General features: G+C 40.4%; 1 protein-coding gene across 2 annotated transcripts; it reads right to left on the reverse strand.

Moving 5' to 3' along the window:
* Positions 1–4,936: 4,936 nt before the first annotated feature.
* nrip1b (nuclear receptor interacting protein 1b) lies at positions 4,937–27,095 on the reverse strand. Of its 2 annotated transcripts, XM_079448282.1 has the most exons (3): positions 26,822–27,013; positions 15,351–15,645; positions 4,937–10,094 (listed from the first exon to the last, which is right to left on the reverse strand). In XM_079448282.1, the coding sequence occupies exon 3, from the start codon at positions 9,717–9,719 to the stop codon at positions 6,567–6,569; it is 3,153 nt and encodes a 1,050-aa protein (XP_079304408.1). In that variant the 5' UTR covers positions 9,720–10,094; positions 15,351–15,645; positions 26,822–27,013; the 3' UTR covers positions 4,937–6,566. The 2 variants fall into 2 exon arrangements, with proteins under 2 accessions (XP_079304408.1, XP_079304407.1); XM_079448281.1 differs by lacking the exon at positions 15,351–15,645 and having other exon boundaries at positions 26,822–27,095.

Here is a 27,095-nt window from a genome sequence, read left to right on the forward strand (position 1 = left end):
CTCTGCGTAATGCTTTTGCAGTTTTTAACACAGCAGTTCTGACCTACCATAGTTATATTACGTAATCAAAAAAGAAAAACAAAACACTGCATTGATCACAGCTATTGTACATTGTTCAGTATGGTAAATTTAAAATTAATCTCTATCACATGAATATTACATGGATGAATGCCTTTTAACAAAATAAGACATATTAAGATGTTAATATAATTAATGTGTTTAATTTGAAATAGGTTGGCAGGACTGTAATTTTTATTTACTGTAATTATTAAATGCTTTCTAACAGTAAATAATAATAAAAAAACATTTTCAAAATCAAAATATGGTAAGTCATTTTCAACCATCCCTGGTACAAGAGCAATTGACAGGGGTATATGTACTTCATTGCCATATTTTATTTTGTGGAGCATGCGCATTAAGTACTTTACCCTTAAAATAGTACAAGAGACATATTTTTATTCATTATGAAATAAATAATTCCTCTCAAAATAGTTTTCAAATCATGTTCCTGAATTTTATAACAAAAAATAAATCAATTACATTTCAAGGTAACACCGAATTTTGCCATGTACACTTATATCATTCATGCCTGTTAAAATAAATGTAATAAATATAATAAGTCTTTGGGCAGCAAAGTCGCCATAAAGAATTACTGTAATTACCTTTATTGGAAGTTTCTATTTATTTATTAAAGACGCGTAAATAAAGTTTTTAAAGCTATGAAAAGTACTAAACGTGGAGACTTTCTTAATGATACTTTTCGAAAAATACAGGCAACCTCTGTTTTGGCCTTGTTTTTTGTTCTCCGTACTTTATAAACCCCTGACTGATGACAGACAAACAAAAGATCATCTCAAAGATGCGTTCTTCCTACAGTGTGCCGTCAGATATGCAAAACCTTCCAGCAGGTGGCGCTCGTGTATATATTTTCAGTCAATAGAATGTTGCATAAGCTCTGACCCAGACTGAAGTGTACAAGTCTAAAGGGACACCAAAAGTCCCTAGAGAAGGTCAGAATGTTTGTACTGCACTTTAAACTTTATTAAGAACGCTATGCAAGCTTTTGTATCTGGTTACCTTAGGCATTCTTTTCAAACAATGCTCTTGATTTAAAGGTTTGCGTTGCTAAAACAATTAAAAAGCATTGAATAAACAACTCTAAATGAGAATACAACCTTAAGAGGAGTATCTGCGTCACTTTATTTACTATAGGTGTCATGTGACCAACACCTGTGACTGAAAGAGTAGTTTTGTGGACCTGCTCCAGTTTCTTTCTGTGTAAATATGGAGTTTGATCTCTCATGAACCCTCAGGCATGTGATATTTTACTGCATGTGCATATCTACTGTACATGTCTGGGGAATATCAGAGCTATTTCCTGTACAGTAAACAAGCACGGCTCTCTCGGGTTACATAAAATATCACTTCTTTACATTTTCAAGTCAGAGGTCACGCAAATCATGAGGCCATTACACCCTACCAGAGGCAGCGACATGTGACAACATTTGCGTTCATGTTACATCCTTAAGACTTTATTTATAGCAAGCTGCATAGATGGATGGATGGATGATAGATGATAAACGGATAAACGGATAAACGGATAAATGGATAAACGGATAGATAGATCAGGTTCACGGGTCAGTCTGGGGAGTTTTCTTAACTTTGGGAGTGGAAATGAATCTCCAGCACTCTTTGGTACAATGCATAGGGCACGAGGGGCCTCTCTTTAACCTTTGGCCTTAGATCCAATATTTCTAATCTCAGTCTGGCCGCAGCGAGATTGCTTGACACCAAGGCACCTTTCACATTTAAGAGAGATTTGTGGAAATGTTTACACTGAAAGTCCATGACCCATAAAGCTGACTTTGAGCTGGTCATGTAGAGTATAGTCAGAGAAAATCTAAACATTTCCTTGAAATATAACACATATGTAACACTTTATTATATTCAATCATTGTTCATCTTTGTTATTGGGTTTATTTGAATTTGATTTACTCAGTCAGTGATATTCAAACGTCTGGTTTGCATAAATAATATTATAAAATGTAACTTCTGTTTACAAAACATAATATATATATATATATATATATATATATATATATATATATATATATATATATATATATATATATATATAACACATAAAAAGAACATTTGGTACTTTACAATAAGCTTGTTAGCATTAGTGAATTAATAAGCTAACATGACATCGTTTTACAGAAACCAAACCAGTGTTACCAAACATTTAAAAAAAAAAAAAAAAGATGACATATTAAGTAACAAAACGTTTCCTTCTTCCTTTAACAAAATCGTACATTATCCGAGGTCAAAAACACCACATTTGTTCTATTTTTAAACTACATTTATTGTCTCATTTATTACTCATGAAAAGTTAACTCCGGTATGTTGAAACAAGTTTAAGCTCCTTATGTCTCGTGGCACGAGGTCAACGCACCACCAGTTGCTCGTGATCAACAACAGGAATCAGTGATCACCGATGAATGAAAGGAGAAGTTCTTCTGCCAGCTGTCACATTTCTGGTGGCCTTTGGAGAAAGGGCTGATGGGAAATTATGGGAAGGGGGGTTTCACAGCTGCAGGGCAACTGCAGATCAACCACTAGAGATGTCAGAGACATACAAAGGTCACAACCCCTGAGGTATTAACACAGACTACAAGAATATTGGAGTTGCCATCACGAGGAGCGGTTGGGTTGTTTAAACCCGTTGTTTGGTAAATGTTTATACAATGTTTATATTTTTAAATAATAAGCCACCTGAGGGCTGAGGCTATGTACTAAGGTGATTTTACTATGGTCAAGGGCACAACCCAAAACAAAGTATCCTAAAAACTATGGTAAACACTTGTGAATAGAAACATTGAATAAACATGCTAACATATAGTACGTGAAGCACTTCTTTTGAGGTAACTAAACCGTTGGCCTACACATTCACTTCCTTGTCAAAGAACAATTTTGACACCGTCCCGAGTCATTACATGAGATAAGCTCTAAGATGCAGTTAAGTACCTGTGAATGAGTGTTTTTTAAACTAACCGCTGTGGAATGGTGATGAAGTTGAGTTAAACATTTACCCACGCCATCTTGCTTTACCGTAGGAAACTCACGCAGCAACTCTATCCCTCCGTCTCAACCTGTTGAACCTTACTCACCTCAGTACTTTATCTTCCTGGAAGACCAAAACATTTCCTTTGTAAATAGTAAGCACCTTTCTGGGCGGCATCCGTACAGCCCCCATTAGAAAAGTCCGGGATATAAGATGATGTGAGACAGACAAACGGCCGCTTGTGCTGTTTCAAACGCTGACCCCGGTTTAGATGTGACTCGTGCCTTTGGCCTCTCCTCTGTTTTAAAGCCAAAAGGAAATCAGGGGTTATTGTCAGTTCAAGCGTGATAAGAATCTGTGGACGATGAAGTTCACACGGAGGAAAAGTTTATTAAGTTGAAGGAAAGAAAACGTATTGAAGTATTATAGGGGCAGGTAGACTGCGGACTGCACACAAACCCTCTTCTTTGAATGAGAAACATGCAGTTAAAAACAAATAACAGTAATTTACCTACAGTGTGTAAAATATATTTTTTATTGTGGTTTCATGGTCAAAGGATTTTTTTACGTAATCCTATATGGGACACCCAATGCAACAATTCTGGCTTGAATTAAAGGTAATGTTTATTATTCTGACATTTGTTTCAAGTGACCAACAGGAAGCGCAGAATTGAGATCAATGCATTTCTCTCACAATGGTTGGACGAGCTGTTTTTCAAAATGGAAGCCAACAAGCTGTTTTCCCATAATTATAACACTGTTTTCCAAATCCTCCTTACCATCTCTTTCCTGCCATTGTTGAAAAACTGGCAGTAATGCAACACCAGTTTGTAAAGTCTTTTTGTACATCAGTCTCACGGTTGGAATCAAAGGTGCAGAGGTTAAAGGGTTAAAATTAGATGAATGCTGGCAGTTGACCGTCGTTTAACCTTCACAGGTGGAAATCAGTGATGTTCCAATGGAGGAAGCAAGAGATGCTTATCCTCAAAAATTTATTTAAAACAGTAACTGTTATTTCAATCAACGCACTAATGGGCACAACTTGGATGCATATAATATTATGCGTATAGTATTATGTTATCTATGTTTCAGTCACGTTTTTCTTTTTCTTTCAATAGCCCAGGTTGACTTTAAACACTGTATGAATGCAAGAGAGCTGAATGAATACAACTTATTAAATATGACCATTCCTATTTAAAATGTACCCAAAAGGTGCCATTCAAGTTCAATTTGCCTCAAGAATGAATAGGTCGATTAAAGGTCCAATGTGTGATATTAAGGAGGATCTATTTAGAGAAATGGAATATAATATACATAACCATGTCTTTAGAGGTGTCAAAAGACCTTATATACTGAAGCGTTGTGTTTTTATTTCTTTAGAATGAGGGGTCTTCAACTTTTGTGACCAAAAGAGCCTCTTCCAACAAATAAAATTGTCTAGAGCCGCAAAAAATATATGTAACCCTTACATTACTATAACACAGGTTATGCACCTAATGTAGTTACCCATTTACATTTTTTATATGTACATTGCATGCACTTATTTCGACTATTCAAATGAAATATCTGAAAAGGCAAACACATTTACCCAGCCAGGGTTTCTTGAAGGAATATCAATACATCTTAGTCCTGTGTCAGCCACCGTATTGCATTGAAAGGGTGGGGTGAAGTGGAGTGAGCCGTTTTGGAATTTGCGAACTCATCGCTAGATGCCGCTAAATGTCATGTACTGAACCTTTAACTCGGAGTATCACTTTAGTTCTACCTTAAGCCAAAATAGACATCTTATTTACTGAGAACTTTAAAAACAAGTCAAAGACTGATGCATGAACCAAAAAAGAAAACAAGACAGCAAACCATCAATTTTGTGCATTTCAATATTTTAATTATGCTATCAGTGCAAATAAACACCAAAGAACATAAGAAAACCCAAAAGGCTCTGATTATATAATAGGAGTAAGTATATGGACGTTTTTGCTGTTGTTGCTAAAAATGCATTAGACAAACAACCGACTCTAAATTAAATTCATACCAATGTTGTTTCAGTTTTTAACCAAAAGAAATGTGAAAACATTCAAAAATAAGATGAATAAACATTTGTCCTGGCAGGTTTGAGCACTGGCTCAACAGTCTAGGACTGCATTTGCAGACAGATTATGGTTAAGTACCATCTCCTCATGAGAAAAACATCTATTTTAAGACTTGACATTTCCCCATACACAGGGACTCCCCATGCGTGTGCATGCTACAGGCTGCAGAGCAGAGCTTTGAACAGAGATTATCATTAGCCCACAACATAGAGACATGCAGAAAAAGTGTCATTCTCTTTGTTATGTACATTATTACACATTTCATATGTACAATGCAAGACATTAAACAATACAAAATAGTCATCTTTCATCGTGAAAGCATTATTTACATAAATTTATTGATTCATTGTCAAAACGTGTCGCACAGAGAACGTGGAATAAAATCTGTAATGTTAAGGTTTAAGACTGTAAGTGATGGGCCTTTGTATGAACAAAAGAAAAAAATTAGACAGATTCCTATTTCTTCTCACAGTAGTGTCTAATTCACACAGAATGCGTTTTCTTTATATTCTATAAATATAATTCGTAGTTAACCCTTGTGACTTTGGGGGACAAACTAGCACTCCGCAAAATCATCTATACATCATAACATAACAGCCTACTGAAACCTGCAAAATGCTACATATAGAATATTTAAAGTACAAAACAAACTATACAAAATGCAAAAATGATACATTTTATTGGCTAAAATATGACACTTGCATGTTTGCTTGTGTTTTTAAAACATCATGCCATTATCACCACGTAACACCAACGGTTTCATTCCAGATGAAATTAAAGCACTGACTAAGTTACAATTACATAACATTCCAGTAAATGTTGTTGCCTTTTTAGCCCTAAACATCTGATAACCCCTCTTGACCTTAGCTAGTCTTAGATATAAGATACCTGATAGATTACAACCCTACCTTAAACTCTGCTATAAGAAAATATACCTTTTCCCATTACAATTGGACTTTTCAATGCCACAAATCCAATATGCCGTTGTGCTTAAACTGTACATTTTTCTCTGCCTCGAAAAATGGAAAGGGACCTGATTTGGCGGTAGATAAATATAGAGTGAAATTAGCAGTAACATTTCTGGATTTATCAATAATACACGTCAGTGAATGTTCCTCATAAATGTTTCAGATGTGGTAGGAGGAAAAGCAATTTTTTACATTGTGCTGAACAGTTAAATTTGCATACATGCTAAGAAAATCTTAAAAGAAGCAAAAATAAAGTACATGGAAGGACCATTTCATGACATCAATAAGAACAACAAACAAATCAAACAAACACATCAATGAAATAATTCAAAGCTGGGGAAAATATCCTCAAAGATGTTCGGCCATTTATTCAGTTTAAATTAAAACCAATAAAGAAGATTTCACAGAGATAAATAGATGACCATGCACACATTACTTAAACATCTACCATTTCTCCACCGAGCAATTTAGACTCTCTTCTCTCCGGTTGGGAGTTTGCCTATGGGCCGGAGAGCTAATGCTGTGCTCATAGTCCCTGCACGGCTCCACTTTAACACCTGTGACACATTGCGCTGGCTGGACCTGATCCTGAATATCAGTTCTTAGCTGACCATTTCCCCTCTGGAGCATGTAGTACAAAATTGGGTTAGACCTGGTTAAAGGAGGCGAGTCAAGACTGCATCTTTCCTCCCTGCTAATAGTTTCTCCAAGTGACCTCTCAGGTTCTTTTTTGACGGATTTACAGCTGGCTTTAAGAGAGCCCTTAGCCCAAAGTTGTGATACCCCAGTGCTATCTATTAATGTGGGAGAAGAAGCTGTTTTGGGCACACCGGATCCTGTACTAACAGAATAGGGGTACCATGGCAAGCGTGGAAAAGCAGAGTTAGTTAAGTTCCCATTAGCTGCACAGTTCGCCTGAGGGAGGACGGGACTTTCTCTGGGCTGGGCAAGCTCCTTTAAAGAGTTTTCTGAGAGTAAGAGTTGCTTAAGAACATTGAAGCCTTGGCTTTCTCGGGACAGTTTAGCTTGGCTCCTGGGACTCCCAAGTAAATCTTCCTCTTTTGGTCTCATCAGTCCTCTGCCATTGTGTTCAGTCGGTTTAGACAACAAATTGTCACTAGTGCTATCTCCTGACCGTTGACAGAGTTCATTACTCAGGTGCTCTGCCAGCTCAATGCACAGTTTTCTTTTTTTAGGGAGAGTGCTGTGAAAATCCATTGGCTCCTCCTTCACAGAGTTAGTAAAGAGCGTATTGTGTGGGTTTGATTGATAGGTAGCATTCTGTTGTAAAAGCTCGCTGAGAAGTCCAAATTTAGCAGCAGTTTCTGTAGGACAATGCTCAGGTTTGATCTTGTCCTGTGCTTTGTTACTGTGTTGTTTTAATCGTTTCTGATTGTGCATCCCAACATCAGAGCTTTCTGATGAACATTTCTCTTCAACAGGCTCGGTTTTGATCTTAAGATGTGAAGGTCCATTTGAGCTCTGAGGCTTCTCCTCTGAGACTTTAAGTCCATTGGTTCTGTCCTTGTGGGAAGCTGTTCCCAGGAGAAGCTGAAGTACGGTACGCTTCTCAAGAAGGTTTTCTATCTGCGTTGATGCCGAAGGCGACTGCTCACATTTGTGAGGTGTGAGAGCAGCGGGGGGACCATCTAGCGTGGTGGTTCTGTTGCGCTTGACTGGAACAACAAGACTATCCAGAAGAGCCTGAGGCTTGTTTAGCTCAAGTTCTGGGCTTTGCCTTCTGCTTGTCGGCTTGTGAGAGTGTAAAGGAGGGGGAGAGGGAGACAGGTTCTTTGTACCACTTTGTGCCAGATTCTGTAGTAGCTTGCTGGCACTAAATGAAGGGTCAACCTTCTTCTCACTTGAATGGGCATTAGATTTGCACAAATCTAGAGGACTGGACTGAGCACGGGGTGAGGGGTACGAGTATGAGGGGGAGACAGAACAGAATGTAGATAGCCCTCCACCAAACTGCCGGTACAGAGGACTCCGTGTCCTGCTGTTTTCTGGCATAACAATCTGTTTTAGAGGGGCTGTACCCAAGCTGCTGATGATTGTGTCAGGCTGTAAACCAGGATTATCTGAACCTTTGTTTACCTTCTCGTTATTTCTGCGGTCTAGCAGTAACTGCATTAGAGTGACCTTATCATGGGTTTTCATGTCTGGGCTGGTATCCAGATCTGTGGCCTCGTAGACCTTTGGCACAGAAGGTTCCAGCTTCCATTTGTTTATGGGAGAGTCTGTGAGCTTGTCCAGAGAGGGAGTTAAAGAAGAGCAGGGCTCTGATTTTTGGCTGTGGGCTTTTCTTTTCAAAGAGAGGTCAATGGGGGAACAGCTGGAGACGCTCTCTGCATCGCTGCTGTCTTTGGTCAGACTGTACTCCTGGTTGGAGAACTCACTGTCGGACTGAAGGGAGGAGGGCCGGCTCAGGGGGATACCCCAATCATTCTCCAGGTGTCCATTCTTGGTGAGCCGCTGTTGAGAGTTGTGATTGTTGAGGAGAAGAAGCAACAAGCTGCTGCAGTTCTGCGGAGGTCGGCCGTGTCTGTCAAAGGGCCTTCTTTCTTTGGGAGGTTTTGTAGAGGGTGATGCAGCTAATGAAGGGCTAGTCTTTAATGATGGTGGGGGGAGTGTTCCATTTTGGATATTTAAAGGGCTCAACATGTCTGGAGCGTTTGGGGTCTGCCCTATGCTGGGAGGCCTTGTATCCTGCGTTTTCTGAGTAGCCATGGCTGCTAGTCTCTCGCTGGCTGATCGACTGGTTAATTGTGCTTTTATGGCCTGTTCTCTGGAGTACTGCTGTAGATGGGCTTCACTGGAAAGCAATAAGGCTAGCTGACTGCAGGCTACACTGGGTTTAGGAGAGGGGGCAGGACTTAACCTGGTCCTCACCATATTTGCAACGGCCTTGAGCCGCTCTGTGCAGGGCATCGACTCGGCTTGGGGCTGGGTGGAACTTTGAGAGGAATGAGGAGAATCTGAACTTCGGTTTTGACGACAATAAGGCACAGTGTTATGGTTCTGGTGCTTACTTTTCTTCATGAGGCTTTTGAGGCGGCCGGACGCTGTACCGTAACTCGGGAAAGAGTCTTTATCAACAGGAGCACTTTCGCCGTTCTCCATGACATGATGTTTGTGGCTTTGTGAAATATGCTGTTGCAAAGCAACGCTCTCCAGGCGAGAGCTGAAGGACTGCAGCAGAGAAGCAAGCAAGGTGCTCTCCCCCTGTCCAGCAGCATCCAGACTTTCTTTATAATTATCCCTTCTCTGTCCATTCACTTCAATTACAGATCCTGTTCGTTTCTGGCTGTCGGCTACACTCCAAGGCCCAGAGCGAAGCAGTCTTGCTTTCTTAAGGTGCTGGGAGGCTGCAATGGGGGGGCTGCCTTTGTCTGGCGAGGGGGAGCCATGGTTGGGGAGCTGAAACACCCGAGTCACCTGATTGGCATTTTCCTCATCGTGGCGGTCAGGTTCTGTTCTCCGTGTAACAGTGGCAGCAGGCCCAGTTGTGACTGGATGCATTAGCAAACCTTCCAGATATGTTAAAGCAGTGGAATCCTGTTGCGTTTCAGGGCCAGACTCCACCCCATGAGTCATGTTCAACAGTAGGATGCCCTGATGTGTTTTGTTAATGCTGAAAACGCCTTGAGAGCATATGTGCCATGAATGATGAGATCACAGAACTCCAACAGTGCTTTGGATGTTGTTTCTTTTCATGTCAGTTATACATACAGAACCATTGGTCATCTATAATATCACGGCAGGCCAACCCAGCTGCCATTGGTTTGCAGTAAGTGACAGCCTGACAAAATCCACACTGCTTCACAATGGTGTATGCACAGTTAGAGGACCGAGAATGATTTTCTGCCTTGTAGAAGCATCTAGTCTGGTCTATATTTGGGAGATCTACTGGTAGCAACCACAGGCGCTGTCTGTTTGTTCTTCTAAACTCATTGGTGGCCACACGGGAACCTGCAACACAGGAAGAGAAAACACAACATGAGTGACAGGTATCAAAATCCTAGCATCATCACAACCACCATACCATTCTTTAAAATCAGTTTTTAAATCGATGTAAAATCAAACTTTTTTCACATCGATAACGCAAATATTTATCCCTCTTTTAAAATAGAAAATCTTTATTCACTGATATTTTTCTGATGTCTGGACTTTATTATATTATAATAAATGTATTTCTAAGAATTTATATTTCATGTTTTGATTTCAAATGTCACATCCATAACAGCGGAACTGCCCAAAATATCGTACCCGCTACGATTAAATCGTTTACGGGGTCACAAGCAATCCTTCAAAGCACCTATGTGCCAGATTTTAAATAAGGTCAGTTTTTTTACTATAGCTACAACATAAATAAAATTTTCTTAAGATGTAAGAGTCTTCCTGACATGGCAACATGAAACACGTCCCCCTTTAAAAACAAGTGTCAAACCAGTGGTGGCTCAGCAGCTCTTGCAGGTGTGGAGGGGCACGGCACACCTGTCATACCGCTCCTCCGCCACATCAGATAACATGACAGAACCGCTGGCTGCTTGCTCGACGGCCCTGAACCCTGTCAGATATGCCTTCATAAACACTCCTGACTTCCCACTGTCAGATCCGCCACCACAAAGGTTAATTAATACAGGGTTCTCCAGCTACGGCAAAGCAGCGCTCAGCTGTCAGAAAGCATCTTAACCTCCACGTCCTGCCCCTTCAGCAGTAGGATAACACGCTATTGTGGCTTGCCAAGGACTGAAGCTTGACCTTGAGCTAGGAACGCTGTTACAGCAATTCAACAGCACGCTCATGCTTAGAATATTCAGAATGTTGTACATTATACCTAAACAAGCATTCAAACTCATGATCTTTACATTGCTTTGACGGTTAACAAACTAAGTAAACACCTTCACAGTGACCTAACGGACACTGGTACCTTAAATTGAAGCAAGTTGCATTCATTGTGAAGGTTGGACAAAACAAGTAGAAGAAAAGAGGAGGAAAACTAATTCATGAACTACTTCAGTCTCAGTTACAAGAATAGCGTGAGTCACTGACCCAAAAATAACAAATGAAGACAAAACACAGCCATCTGACATATCAAACTAATCTTAATGGGCCAGGTCAAGAATATATTTCTGCCTATGCGCAGCACGTGGAGGTTGGTACAGTACAAAACTCTTAAAGTGATACTTCACCCAAAAATGAAATCATCATTTACTCACCCTCTTGACATACCAAAACTCTATAACTTTCTTCTGCAGAACACAAAAGAATATATTTGGAAGAATGTTGGTAACAGAAAACCATTGGTCACAATTGACTGGCATTAGTTTTGTGTCCTTTCAATAGAATTATATGGGGACCAGCGGTTTTTGGTTACCAAAATTCTTCAAAATATATTCTTCTGTGTTAAGAAAAAAGAAAGTCTTTAAAACTTTTGGGGGTGAACTATCCTTCTAAAAGAAATGAAAAAGAAGCAAATTTTTATATTAATAGGGCATGGTAGCATGCATATTTACTACACGTGACCCCTACTGAGCATTTCTGCAAAAAATAATTCTCTCCCTCATTCAATCTCTCTCCCTCCAGCGGCCGGCAAGTGATTATCCATTATCTCTTACAATGTCAAACATTCACACCCAACACCATTTTAAGTGATTTCACTAGCCAGTGTTGAAGGCAACAGCAGTGCACAGGGCACTTTATCACGGCCGGCGTCTTTACTCACACAGACACCCCAAGCAGGAAGGTCGAACCATCATCAGTGGCTGAGAGTCAATTTCCCTTGAGGAGTTTTGTAAAAAAAACTTAAATGCTGAACCTCTTGACGTAAATGTCAGGGATTTGATATCCAAAGCCAATCTGCCAATTCTGGTATGTGGGTTAGAAAATTAATTGGAATCTAGCCCTGCCCCTGCTGAAGTCTGCACAACGTACCCCCCAAAAAATAAAAGGTTAATGAACCGTCCCCATAATAAAATACTGTCATCCATTTAAAATGCGTGATTAAAAATAGGGTGCAGCGCAGACATTACGCTGCAAGTCAAGGTCAAGTACATCAACGTCCGTGCAACAGCTGGAGTCCATGCGAAGCGCTCGGCGTTAATAAAAAGTGACAACCCAGTCCTCGCTGGGTGTATCGCTAATATCTGAAACCCGCCTGGCAGACCGGTGTTAAAGGTAAACCAAGGTTAAAGAAATGTTAAGGAAGGGGAACTGTGTAAACTGCATTCCAACATGTTATCCACGACATCTGCTGTTTGGTCAGGCCGAGAGATAGCTTACTCAGGTATGCAGGGCTGAATCTATCAATTCAATAGGGTTTGAGAAAATTAAATAAGGAGAGCAGCAGGCTATCTAAACAAACATGAACTAACATCCATGCTGGTAAACTTTTGTACTGCAGTGAAATATAAAGTAAATAAACAGGTAATCTCATGGAATTTTTCTATGCCAGACTCAGTTTGCAGCAAGTCAATCTATAACGTTTTACAAAGAAACAAATAAAAATAAATCGAGGCCAGTGGCCAATGAATATAAACAAACACAGCAAAAATACGCTGTTTTTGTGTTAAAACGAAAAACGAAAAAACTTTTGTTAGGAAAAAGGCGGATTGAAATGTATTCATGCATTAAAGGAGAAATTGGGAGATTTTAGCAACATCTATTGGCGAGGTTGCAAATTGCAACCAAAGGCTCACTCCACCTCTCCCTATTCTCCCTAATTTAGCACTACGACAGCTCTCACAGGGTAAAGATTTGCCAAAGGAGAAAAAGTATTTACGAAACGTTCTCTGTAGAGCAGTTTGTCCGTTAGGGGCTGCTGTAGAAATAACATGGCGAATTCCATGGAACCCACAGTGTTCATGATAGAAATAGCTCATTCTAAGGTAATAAAAACATAAGGCTTCATTCTGTAAGGTCTTTATACACCTCTGAAGACAGTTATATATAATATTGCATTTCTGTCAATAGATCCTCTTAAAAAAATGATACACAACCCCTTTAATGCATTTAATAAACCAAAACTACCAGATTCTGGCACAGGTAAAAATAAAAAAAACTTTTATGACACATTGACAATAATACCTTTTAGAGGACTTTTATTTATTAATTTATTCAATCTCATAATACTTCTGCACTATAAGTAACTCTTAAACTTTCATAGATATTTACTGCAATGCAAGACAAGAAATTCAATTGGGAAAGATTTTTTCAATCGATTAAGTGCACTTAATCTCCCCATGGTGCAACATTTCAGCTGGCACGAATCCTTGTTGAACATGCCAACCAAATGCCAACAGAGTTCGATTACGCAATCTCATTCGCTGTACACTCTTTTCACAAGAGCTCTAGCGCACGCACGCACGATTCTCAAAGAAACTTGCCTCCTCTAGCGCCTCCATATCTATTCACCCACTGTCTCTTTATTCACAGCACTGACGCTTCCAAATCGATCGTTTTCTTGCTCCTCCTTTCCTCTGAAGTTACTCCTAACACCACAACAGCTCATTCCATACTACACACCTCCCCAATTTCATATCCTCAGCCAATTTCCGGTCTCTCCTGCATCTCCTCCACCTGTCCTCCTGCCTCACCCAGATGTGTTTCTCAGGTCTCCAGGTGATTGGATGGATGATGCAAGTTGAAGCACACAAAGAAATGCTACAATCCACTCTCAACCCAACAAAACAGGCTAAAAACACTTACTACTAATACAGTACTAATACAACAGTGTCTTGATTGTAAGGTTTTTTAAATGACAGCTGATAAGAGCTGTCCACTGTTATTCGTGAGCTCGGGCACAGAGCAGGCTTCTTCGCTGCAGATCTCAGGAGGTTCAGACAGGTGAAGTGTGGTAATCAATTTGCAATACCGCCAGGACTCCTCAGCAGAATACTAATGATTCTCTCTCTCTCTCTCTCCTCCACACACACACACCCCACACACACACACACACACACACACTAAACAAATCACATTCTCTCACACACTCACTCAAACACACATTTCAACTCATTCCCTGTGCTGCTGGGAATGAGAAAGCAGGCTGGATGATCAGTCCTGGCCTCAAGGCTGTGTGTGTCAGGACACAGATTACACCTCTGTACCACTCGACTCAAAACAGCTACAGGGGAAACAAGGTAAGAGTCAAACCTGGAGTACAGCAGCGACCGCACAAGCCCTTTGAGCCAGAAATATACAAAACTCTTTGAGGTTAGAGTATTGAAGTGGGCATAAAGAAAAAACATTTGCAGTCACACATATAAACACAAACAAACACTGCGGGATGCAGGTAGATCCGTCAAATGGACCTTCCGGCTGAAATGACTTGACGGATGTTACAGCAACAGAATTGTTCAAAATTCAGTCTTCGTTTTTTTCACCCACTAGTTTTTCCAAATCTGTATAAATGTCTTTGTTCTGATGAACGTAGAGAAAGATATTTGGAAGAATGCTTATAACCAAACAGTTCTTGGTCACCATTGACTACCAATTGCTTTATCAATTTCTTTGTTCGGTTGAACACAAAAGAAGATATTTTGAAGAATGTGAGAAAAGAAAAAGTTCTGGGGCACCACTGACTACCATTGTAATTATTCCTACAATGGTAGTCGATGGTGGCCGAGAACTGTTAGGTATGTAAGCATTTGAAAGAATGCAAGCATATTCTCAAATAACTTTCTCTGTGTTCACGAAATGTATACAGATTTGGAACAACTCAGGGGTGAGTAAACGGTGACAACATTTTTATTTTTAAGTGAGCTGTATCTTTAATGAATACTGGACTCTTTTTGTGGCTCAAAAATCGATGATTAATCTAAATATTAATAATCCTACTTAGGGAAGTTGTAAAATTTGTCATTTTCTTACCCTTATGCCACTCAAAACCCCAATTTTTTGTGAAACACATAAGGAGATGTTTGGCACAGGCTGCTTTCTTCAATACAATTAAATTAAAACAATTTATTTTGTGCCGAAAAGAAGAAAACCACACAGGTCTGATAATTAGGGTAAATGCTAGAGTTTTTTAAGCGTGACCACAAATAAAAAACACTGTCCCTGTGTAATTTATCCAGATTAAAACCCGCTGAGCTCTCTCAATGTGCTTTTGATATCCATTGTGATGAAGGTACAGTAAAGCCAACAGCACGACATTAGCAGAATATTTCATTTTTTACATAACCAGTATCATTAATCGCCACTAACAAGAGGACACAACCTCACCTTGGCAGTTTCACACACAGCATGAGAGCAGAGATGAAAGTGACACAACCAGACTCAGGCATCCTCTACTCTCTCTCTCCATGAGCAGAGCTCCATGTCATACTGACCCCGTCGCGTGACACTCAAAGATTTGCCACCTGGCAGTGCCCTGCGCTCTCGCATCCCCTCTCATGGTAACCCAGTGCAGCTAAACAACCCAACCCCACCAACGGCACGGGAAGGTAGATAGGGTTACGGTGTCCTCATCTGTAATCTGCTGCCATTCGTCAGCGGCCCCGGCTGGAGGAGGAGGCACCTGCCACAAGGGGAGAATGCCCAATTAGGCAGCTGTCACGCAAGGCAGAGGCACCAGACTCATCCCTTTCGGACCGGAGACCAGCTGTGGGTGCCAATTACAGCGAAATGTTAACCGCTTCGGCTCTAGGAAAAGGAAAGGGCCCATGCTCAACATTATTTTGGGGCCGTCAGGGCACATCTTTGCGTGCCCCATTCATCCCGCAGCAGACACCAACATCCACCCCAAATATTATCTTGTTGAAAAGGCCGGTGCTGATCATATCAATATACACCAAATATTTCTGTAAAAGGTTATTTTTGGACTTTTACAGCTTGACAAAACAGTGAAGACTCGGATCGACCTGTGGTCGCGACTCACTTGGCTATTGTGCTGACTTGTTGTTTCAATTATTTTTTTAATTCCATTTTAATCACGACTCACATACGATGATATCGAGCGGCACACCAATGGTTTAAATCGTGACACATTCATCAAGATACAAAGAGAACGTGTAAGGACTAGAAAGCCAACAAAATAATTTCCCCACATTCTTATTCTCTTCCTCCCTTTATCAGACAAGAGTACTACAATCCTTTAACATTTCTATGTTTAAATCAAATCTTCACAACCCTGAGGGCTCCATAATCTCTCTTCTGTTAATTAAATGAGGAGGGAGCGTAGGCGAGCCGAGAGAGAGGGACAAAGCTGCCGGGTCTCCTGCCAGAGAGAGGCTCGTTAATATTAAAGATTAATGCTCTTCCCTCTGCACCGTCACAGACCTTACAGCGCTATGCTCGCAAGGGTCTATTTGTTTTTTTACACATCGTAATTCAAACAAGGATGGGTTTTGCCTTAACGGAAGTGCAGAAGTTGTTGACAAATTTGTAGCGATTGTATAATTTATCATCTGAAAATTCTTGTTTTGAGTAAAACGGAAACTAATCTGCGGTGAGGAAATTAAATGAGCTAGATGCCGGCCGGTGGAAGATTTACGATAGACAGAATCCGGAATCATGGCTGTGGTTATTGATCATTGGGTCTCCATGGTTACTCATTGCAATCGAAATGTCGCCAAGCGTTGAAAACGAATGTTTAGCGAGCATATCAGATTAGCACAGATACATAGTACCGCACCAGAGTTATTTTAGAAGTCACATCAGGTCGATCTGGCTAACTCAACTAAATCCACCTTTAAACAAACTAATCATCCAAAAATGAAGGAAGGAAATTAAAAAACCATGGCATGGGATAACAGTTCACGGGAGTTAAATTACTGTATTATGATTTCAGTCTGTGACTGGATGACTTCAGAGCACTTCAAAACATTGGACGTCATATGGACTTTCTTTTGTAATTTCTTTGGCATCTTGTATTGATGCATAAAACCCTCAAAGTCAATTTATTTTAATCATATGGCAAAAAAAAGACAAGACTAATTCTTCCTTTGTGTTCCACAGAAGAAAGTAAAATGATATGGGTTTGAAACAACATGAGAGTAAATAATGACCGTATTTTCATTTTTGGGTGAACTAGTCCTTCACGTGGTCAGCGTGCTGACAAAAACTTAAAACACATTACACACCTTCTGTCATTTCAAATCTGTATGACTTTCTTTCTTTTGCAAAACACAATAGTACAATAGATGTGAAAGGCAACCGCCATTGTTTGGTTACATTCTTCAAAATATCTTCTTTTGTGTTCTGCAGAAGAAAAAAATCCATACAGGAAAGGACAAGAGGGTAAGTAAATGATGACAGAATTTTCATTTTTGGGTGAACTATCCCTTAAACCTGCGAATCCTGTGTAAAAAGGACACTGCGTTTGTAGTCTTTCAAAATGTTGACTGAGACCTTTTTCAACACAAGATACTTTCAGACACACCCGCTCAAACAAAGCAACCCGTGATGTAAAACGGAAGACCACAAAGCGCAGAGTGTGACAGCAACATCTTCAAAGTTGTAACGGTTGATCGTAACAAAGGTTTAACTGTTTATCACTGCAGATTGAAACTGATGCAGAAGCTAAAAGCAAGAGAGGAAACAGTTGACAGCAACAAGTTCAACAGTTTAGTATGCGACCGCAACAGAGCCATTTGAAGTGACATTTCGAAACAATGAAGAATTTTGAAGACTCATGGCTGTCCAAGGGCTCCCTGGAGACGGTCATTAAACGTAACCTCAACACAGCCACAACATCTATAACAGGAAGACTTTGAAGGGTTAACGTCCGCTCTGTATTCATGTAGGGGAATGAAGGATTTTACATTGCCCCCTTTACCCGCCGCACCCCCCCTCCTTCCTGTTGTTGCTAAGAGTCACAGGGTGAGCGCATGTGACTTTGAGAAACATCGCCTGGCACAGTCAGGGCTGCTTGCCTGCAGGCGTCCTTGAACTGAATCTGCAAGACAAAAACCTTCACACTGTCAGATAGACATCTTGAATCTCGCCCCAACGTTTCTCTCTCTCTTTTCAATCTGCGTGGCTGTTATCTCCACCCCAGCGGGGGAGTCTTATCTGAATGCTGGATCTTTAACCTTAGCACCAAACTCAGATACAGGCGGAATTTCAAAACGTCTCTCGCTGGTGTATTTTTAACCTTCCACGGATTGTTTGTCTCCGTTACGAGGATTAGATGACTCTTCGCGGCACCTGAGACACCAGCCTGGCCAACTCAGGTTTAGACGGAGAGACTGTAACGTAATATTAATATTTATGTAACGTGGCATTAATATTATGCTCCATAATTGGTTGTCAGTGACGTGCGGCACAAGATCAAATAGGGCATTCGTCATTTTCGCCAACAACAACATTTACCCAAAAATTTTAATCTGAAAATCAAATACTACCATTCCTTATACAATTTTTCAATCATACAATAATTTTTGGTCGGACTATCCCCTTATAAATAAAAGTTTCAGCCCAATGTCCCATGCCTTTCCGAACGAGGACGAAGCTCCAAGGCGAGAAAGTTATGCCTGCCGTTGAAGCAGAGCATAAAGCACATTTTATCGGCATGCAAATGCAGTGCCCTTGGTCGCACAAGGTTCATCACTTTAAACAAATATTTGTACTGTTCTCTGTGCATCGACACAGAGGTGAGGAAAGAGGACAGCGATGTCATGTTTAAACACCAAACCTTCCCCGCCACAGGCACGCGGCACAGGAACGTACGGGTCGTGTCCTTCGCGGGACACTTTGCAGCGCCACAAGGACTGACCTTTCCTGACTGTAATGTTATCGCATGTCATATGCGATCCTGCTGGACACCATCTGGCGTGGACTCCTCAGGCAGCACGCAGGAACCCAAGACGTCAGAGCTCTCCTCACCTTCACTGGATTCCTCAGATTACCGAAGGAACACCCACCTGGCTCTGTTTGATGCACGCATGAAACGCGATACGCTCAAAGGTAATTCGTACCAACACATCATCTAGCAGGTTATGAGTATCCAACTTGAATTCAAAACCACGGCATGCTTGTAGTACGCAATTTTAGTAGCGCCAAGGTCATGGGTTTGATTACCAATAAATGCACATAGGGATCAAAATGACTCTTAATGCTATTTTTGGGATAAAAATGTCGAATACACAACTCGAACCAATGAAGGGAACTACAGATACAGTAATTTTACGCTGTATACTTAATTCTAGGTTTTTACAAAGTTCTGGGGCACCATTGACTGCCATAGTAGATTTTTTATGGTAGTCAATAGTGCCCCAAAATGTTTGATTACAAACATTTTTCCAAATACCTTTCTTTGTGTTCACCAAAATATATACAGATTTGGAACAACTTGAGGGTCAGTAATTCGTGACAGAATTTTCGTTTCTTTAAGTCACACAAAAATATCAACAGAATGCCACAACTTACCAATCAGAATCAAGGATTCCAGACACCTGTGAAATAATTATATTATTTTTCTATTAACACACACCAGCACACTTTGCTTTACTCAAGTGTGGATCAAATAATGCCAGAAAGAGCGATTACTCAAAAGAAAAGCTTTCTTTTGGCGTTCAAAGTCCTGCTGGTTGCCAGTCTGTCTGTGCCTTTCTCTCTGAATACACAGGAGGTTCTGTTGACCTTTTACATTTGACAAAAACAACAATCTGTCATAAAAGGCCACGCCCACTGGGATCCGAGTCCAAGATCGTAACAATGATGCAGTGACTCTCTCATGACTCCTGGCTTTCACCAGTTCGGGATACTGATGTCATCTTAATTACCCTGCACTATGAAAAGCTCGACTCGAGCTGCGTGTGTCACTTTAACTTCGGACTGAAGCTTTCTTTATAGATTTGGCTGTCTTACAGGACTCTCAAAGGACTCTGAAGATCAACACACATACTGAAAGGTCTCTGGAATTACAATCACATTTAAATGCTGATGCAAATCCCCTGAATTATCAGTCAATGTGTACTGTACTAAAGAGTTGAACCTGAAATTGTGACGGGGGACATACATCATCTACTGACAATGTTACAAGGATATGAGCTGTCATTGCCCAAAGAAGCATTGTTGATAAAAACTGTGTGCAGTTTGGATCCATACACAATTCAACTTAAAGGTATAGTTCACCCAAAATTCGGTCGTCATTTATTCACTGTGAATGTCATTCAAAACCTTCATATGACTATAGAAAACAAAAGATATCTTGAGAAACGTCTAAAGGGTTTTGTGTCCATACAATTGAAATCGATGGGGGTCCGTGCTGTTTGGTTACCAACGTTCATTAAATTTCCGTCTATTGTGTTCCGCAGAAGAAAGAAAGTCATACGGATATGGAATGACATGAGGGTGAATAGATCAAAGAATTTTCATCTTTGAGTGAACTATCATTCCTGAGCTATAACGGAGACGAGATGAGGATTTCTGAGCTCACATCGCAGGGAAAGGAACGGACTTAAAAGCTTCCGAGATCACAGACAGTTTTTACCGTGTAATCCATGCTTCATTTGCTACTTTCTCCTCCAAATTTACAATCCGTTTACGAGAGACAGAACTTTCCGTTGACCCACTTCTGTGTGGTTGCGTCTGGCGACAGCCCATGCACCTCTTCCGACTGCAGCAACACAACCCTCAACCTCCCTGAACTGTGAGGAAAAAATAGGTCACCGTGGCCCACTTTTGTCTCTCGGATTAAAAAAAAAAATTGTGTGTGAAGATTGCAGCAGAGTTTGATCAGGGAGCTCAGAAAAAGATGGAAAACATAGAGAGAGAGAGAGAGAGAGAGAGAGAGAGAGAGAGAGAGAGAGAACTCTTAGCACTGAACACACACATCTTATCTTCCGGCAGAAACGTACAGACTTTCACACTTGATGTTTAGTTAGGAACGGGGCACGCTTCGCAAAAGTCGCTTATGTGATAGTGCTGTTTACTCTGCTGAACATAATAGCATCAAATTATTTAAAAACACAAAATATTGACCCATGTTTTCTACCATACACTATACACGTTTGTGAAGTGTAGGATAAATGGGTTCGATAGGATCAGCATCAAACCACGATTTGTATTTGGACATCACTTTGATACATTTTTGAGAAGAGAGGTCTTTGAAAATGGTTCCTATAGCTCAATTGGTAAAGAATCGAGTTAACAACGCAAAGGTCATGGGTTTGAGCTCCAGAAATCTTTGGATTAAGTACAATTATACTGAATCACCACATGCAAAATTTGTAGGTTCTACAGAAGTAAATCTACTGAGCTTTCCAACTTGCGCTATGTTTTGCTAACAGTATTATAAGCTGGTAATGATATTTCTCTAAGGCCTGTGAAGACTGTTCTGTATGTTTACTGTAAGGTGAGAACATATTTCCAAACACACGGGGACACACCGATCCTCTCACACGTCAACATCACAAGCTCGTGTAGGCCTCTCTCAAGGATAATTTACTCTCGGATGTTCTGAGAGTTTTGTCAGTTTTAAACGTAGATATCCAGCGCTTTGGGAACATTTTCTCAGCAGAAACTGTCACAGTTAAAATGAACCGTAACAACACGAGATACAATTTGGCCATTATAGCAATTTACATTTACCTTTTTCTGTTTGTCTTGTGAGATTCTTATGGTTATGTGGAATTTAATGGTGAAGGATTTATCTGCGCTAACACATTTTATCACCAGCTAAATAACACCGTAGTTTACGCTGGCGACATACAAGCTTATGTAAAAATCTATGGGTTCATTATATTGCTGCTGTCTTTCTGAAACCTCTCCAAATTTCATGATTTTTGTTTTTTGCACGATTATTAGTAAGCCTTTTATCACTGGGTTTTGCAAATATCTAACTAATAGAAAGTATTAAAACGTGCTTGTCAACTGTGAACTGAGAACAGTACTTTTTACATTTTGGCAAAACATTTGAACATCAGAGGATTCAGAAGGCCAGCAACGAAATTTGATTTCATAAACACTAATGCCAATTGCATTCTACATCACATAAGTAACCCGAAGGGCAACAACAAGCAACCGAATCAAACGAATCGTTGACCTTATTAAACTCCTTTAAGTGTATTTAGGGCAAGCCGTACCTTAATATAACCGGTGAGGGCAGCCCAGGAGGGTGAGACAGGTGGCTTAGATAAAAGATCTGATCTGATCCGTCTGGCCCCTGTGTCTGAATCAGATGTATATATATTTGGTTACACAAGAGGAGCACCAGAAAATGTAAACATAAACTTCAGGTTCCGTTGTGACAGGAACCCGGTCTCAGGCAGACCACACAAACATTGGCTCTCTGAAAAGTTTGGCTTCAGTTCACGGTCGAGTGGAAACTGATAAATAAAACGAAGGGGAACTGAAAAAACACAGAAAACAATGTTGCACGTCAAAGTTAAATTCATATTGCCGATAATATCATATCAAATTTTGTATGAAATACTGAAAACATCACTCTGTCTTTATTGTTTTAGTTCACTTTAAACCATTTAAAAGTCTCACCCTAAACTAACAAGACACGTCATCATTCTCATCATTATAAATGAGTCTGACTGAAATAATTTATTCTATAAATATTATGCCTAAATATATATTTTCACCAGATCCCAGGGAAGTCTTTTCTACCTTCATCCTTCATTTCCTTAGCACGTAAAATAAATTACGAAATCAATATTCATATTACACAGTTAATTGATAATGTGAATAAAAAAAGCTACCCCTCCCCTTTTACTCAAATGTGACACATAAACCCTTCACATGGTGTCACATGACCAAATCTTGTTTAAGAGAGTTACTTAAAAGCTTTCAGGTCATTCAAAGTCAAAGTCGGAGTGTTGCGTTAATGCCAGGAAAGCAGGTGCTGTCTCTATAAGCCTGAAGCCCTAGGACACGAGGACGTTTGTTTGAAGGACATCTCCTAAACTACTGAAGGAGATCAACACACGCTACACAAAATCAACCCACACAGGAGATTTGAAGTGTCGTAATGCATAAAAAATATTTTTCATCACACATTGAGAAGGTTAGAAAGTCCTACACCAGGAGTGCCTTGCATCTGAAAAAATATCCCAGCATGCCTTGCTGCAAAAGGAATCAGAAGGCATTTGGAAAACAGGGCAACATTTCAACACCGGTTCGCAAGTAGGGGACGGATAGCAATAGCTACACCCCACATCTAGCGGCTGCTGATGTGTCCCTTGTTGCCTGGCAACAGCTCTACTCATTTTAACCCCCTAAGTGAGTCTTAAGTGATTCAGCGTTCCAAAAGTGACAGGACTTTATTACTTGTCGGGCTTTTGGTATGCAGCTCTGTGCCCGACGACATAAGACAACAAAAATCTGCTTCGCTGAGCTCGACCCTTGACATCTCCGAGTCCCATAACAAAGGTGGCGGTGGCGGACACATACGTGGGAGCCGGAAGCCATGGGCTCAAACCAGTGATTCATACAAAAGGCCTGTTTACGCTGGGTATTAACATCCATCTCACGTGGTTTGATCACAAGTGGTCAGATGACCACATTAGGCTGCATCTCTAATGGGTCTTCCACTTGAATGATTAAAAATGTTCCCCTTTATGTAAAGAAAATACACAATTGAAAATGTAATACATGTATTGGTTATAATGAGAATTGTATCGGTTTTAATGGAAACTATAATGGTGTCTACTGGTATGTGATCCCAAAATCCTTTTGAAATAATGCCCAAAACACACTACGAAAAATAATTTTATAATGGTTCATTATAAACTAATTGTTCATAATGGTATTTTAATAGAAACTCTTTTGGGTGGTATCCTATTGGGTTTCTTTAGTTTTTTTCATATACTACGTATCGTAAAATGTAAGGTAAATACATTGATAATATAATACAATATAATTTAAACCATTTACACTACAAATACACTATAAAATTGTGTGAGTGAGATTATCCCAGATTTACTCACATAAAGGCAAAGGTTTTACCATTTACCCAAAATATCCAATCAATCAACTAGACATCTCAAAGAAACTTTATGATTTCTAAAAATAAGATAAACAATTATATATAAATAAGAAACTGGGAACTGGATTCTGCTGTACAAACCAGATTCTGTGTTTAGTCCTTCGAATGAAACCTGAACTCACTAAACCTTATCATACGTTTCTACCCACATAGTACACAAGCAGCATTATTTATAAACTACACATTCATCTTTGATTCATAAAAAAATCTCTTAAATTAATTGCTTTGGCTGATGGAAAGCTTTCCCATGCAAGAAATAATGAAGCTGGGATTATTCACATCACTTGCTTTTTGAATATGGTACCGAAGCCTCGACTGCAGATCGTCTCAGCGTATTGCTGCAGGGTCACTGGCCTTCTTTTGGCTTTGAAGGTTTCTGAAAGGACATGCCACTAAGATGGTGTGAAGGACAGCTTGGCCTGCTGTGGCCTTGGACTGTGAATTGTGCATAATGTATATTCAGCTCTCGGCTTCAACAACTAACCCTTACAACTCCAGAAAGACTGCGAGGAACACAAGCATCTCTCTCTTTGCACTACCATTTGCCTACAATAAGACACAATCAATAACGGCCCATAGGAGAAGTGAAATCCTCTTAACCTGATTGCCGGGATTCCTTGACCTCCATGACAAACTCACCTCAGGGCCCAGTGGGCAATACAAAAATACAGCCGGAATATATAGGTTAGCCCCATAGTAACTACTTTAAATGTACCTGAGAATACGTGTTTCAAAATCGTTAACCAGAGAACTAAACTTTACAAATGACCTATACTCCACACCTAGTTTTTACACATATAATTTCTGTGCTGTCATTCTAATGTTCACCAGAGTTCATCTTCACCACAAATTCAGCAAAATAAACAAGCAAGTAAATCAATATAAAAATCTATCCTTTGCTATTCATGAAATGTATGCCACTGTTATAGAGATCCACCTTACAGACCTACATTTCCAAGTTGTTTTTTAGCATTTTCACTCTATGCTTTGATTCACAAACTGCTCATATTTTCAGCACGGGTGGCTGTTTTGTCCCAGGTCATGTTTTATCAATAACACGTATGAAACAAACTATTCTTTGTGCAAGGAACAAACCGTGTCCCTGAGCTGTCAACTGACTTGTTAATGAGTGTAAAGCGCCCATGGCTTCAATGGATTTACGACATGTTACACCAAGCAAATTTGCGTTGCATAAGCTCAACGCATGTGCTTCCATTCCCACCAAGTGTCTTCTAAAACCGTTTGCATCTGTTTTAAGTTGTGTACATTCCATTTTTTGATATACATTAAACAAGACATTCTTTGTCATTTGAATCACTTTACAGCCTATAGCAAACAGACCTAACCTTCAGTATTGAGGTTAACGTTTGGAAAATTTACCAAAGTGACCAAGCAGCCCTTTTTAACCATGCTGAAATTTGTCGACATCCAATACGAGATATTTGCATTTTACATTTTGATACTAATCTTAACATCATCATCATCCACAATCCATTTGGGAGCCACAAAAGCCATTTTACATCTGGATCATAGATCAGAAAGATGAAATGCCTGCATCTTATTACAGATGTTAAAGACGAAACTCCACAAAGAGAGAAAAACTCGTCTAGATTTCAAAAACGATTTCAGTGAGAAAGACAAAATGTGTGTCAGCCAAGAAAATATCTCCTTAGTAAGTGATCAACGCTGGAATTCATTAACTCACTTAACCTACATTCCGTCCTCCATCCACTGAGAAATCATCTAATGCTGACGTATACAAACAATATGAAGTCAGTCCACTATAAACATGTATGCATACTGTTGCACATTTTTGTATTTATTCGGTCCTTCACCGTAAAAAGCTTCTGATGTCACCTGAACCAACACTGACCCGGACTATGGCCTCTGCTTTACAACCTTTAAACTTTAACCCTTGACCCTCTCAGTCCCATTTTTATTGAGCGAAGCCACAGGAAACCTTATGAAAACTATAAACAATGCAAAGTCCAATATGTGTCATTACCCCCTCGCCTGTCTATGTAAATAGAGAAACCACAATCAATTACAAGCTCACTTAGCAGGTGAGGTCTTGTCCTAAAGATACCCAGGGGATTTAGCCTCGCTCCCGTTTGGTAGCCAACAATATTAGGCAAAATATATGGTTCTGTACACACCAAGAACTGCTTGCAAGCAGAGTTACCTATAAATGTGTTAAATTTGGTTTATTTCCCTATAGCTGGACAATGACAGCCTTTGACTGTCGCTTCGCTTTAAAACGAACATTGATATCCAAGACGATACAAAATGTAACGCAAACGCACGGAGCCCCCAAAAAATGTCAAGACAGCTCCCGTTATTTTAGTCTCATACACCTCAAGTAGATCTTGCTTGGCATTTCTTAACCAAGCACACCTATAAATAATGAACCAGCGCGAACGGGAACATCGCACCGACTGTAAGAGAGAAACAAAATGGAAACTAAATGACAGCGCGACCATCGCGCTCCCGGGTCAGAGCGCGTCCTTGCGTTCCGTCAGCGCTATCTTTCAATAGCAGAAGTCCAAAACACTTCAACTTTCAAAACGCGTCCAACGCCCCGCGTTTCTTTCGGTGCTTATGAACGCAACAACGCGCCACGCGTGAACGACCGCTCCGTCGTTTTTATCTCGATCACGATCACAACATATCAAGCAAATATAAAGCATATGATGGTCTCGGGCATCCCGGTCCCTCTAGCTGCCGTGCTGGTATCGCTTTGACTCGACACACGTACCTGATTCCGCTCTCCGGACCGGGTTTGGAGACGCCTCTGTTTCCTGCGCGTAGACGTGCCGTATGGAAGTAGAGTCCAAACACGCATCGACACCTCCGGCCTCCAGCACCGACAGTCGCTCTGAGTCTAAACTGTGTATTCTCGGAATCCCGGAGAACTCCGCAATGTTCACACTCCTCCTCTCTCTCTTTCTGGTGCGCGCAGCTTAAAGCTACAGGAGGCGCTTTGCGCGTGCGCGCGCACTGGGAGACGTGCGTCAGCTCACCTCTCGCAC

This window comes from Barbatula barbatula, assembly GCF_947034865.1.
Source record: "Barbatula barbatula genome assembly, chromosome: 24".
Classification (NCBI taxonomy): Eukaryota; Metazoa; Chordata; class Actinopteri; order Cypriniformes; family Nemacheilidae; genus Barbatula; species Barbatula barbatula.

What these genes read in the sequence shown, in the direction of transcription:
- nrip1b (XM_079448281.1), bottom strand. Translation starts at nt 9,719, where the DNA reads ATGACTCATGGGGTGGAGTCTGGCCCTGAAACGCAACAGGATTCCACT.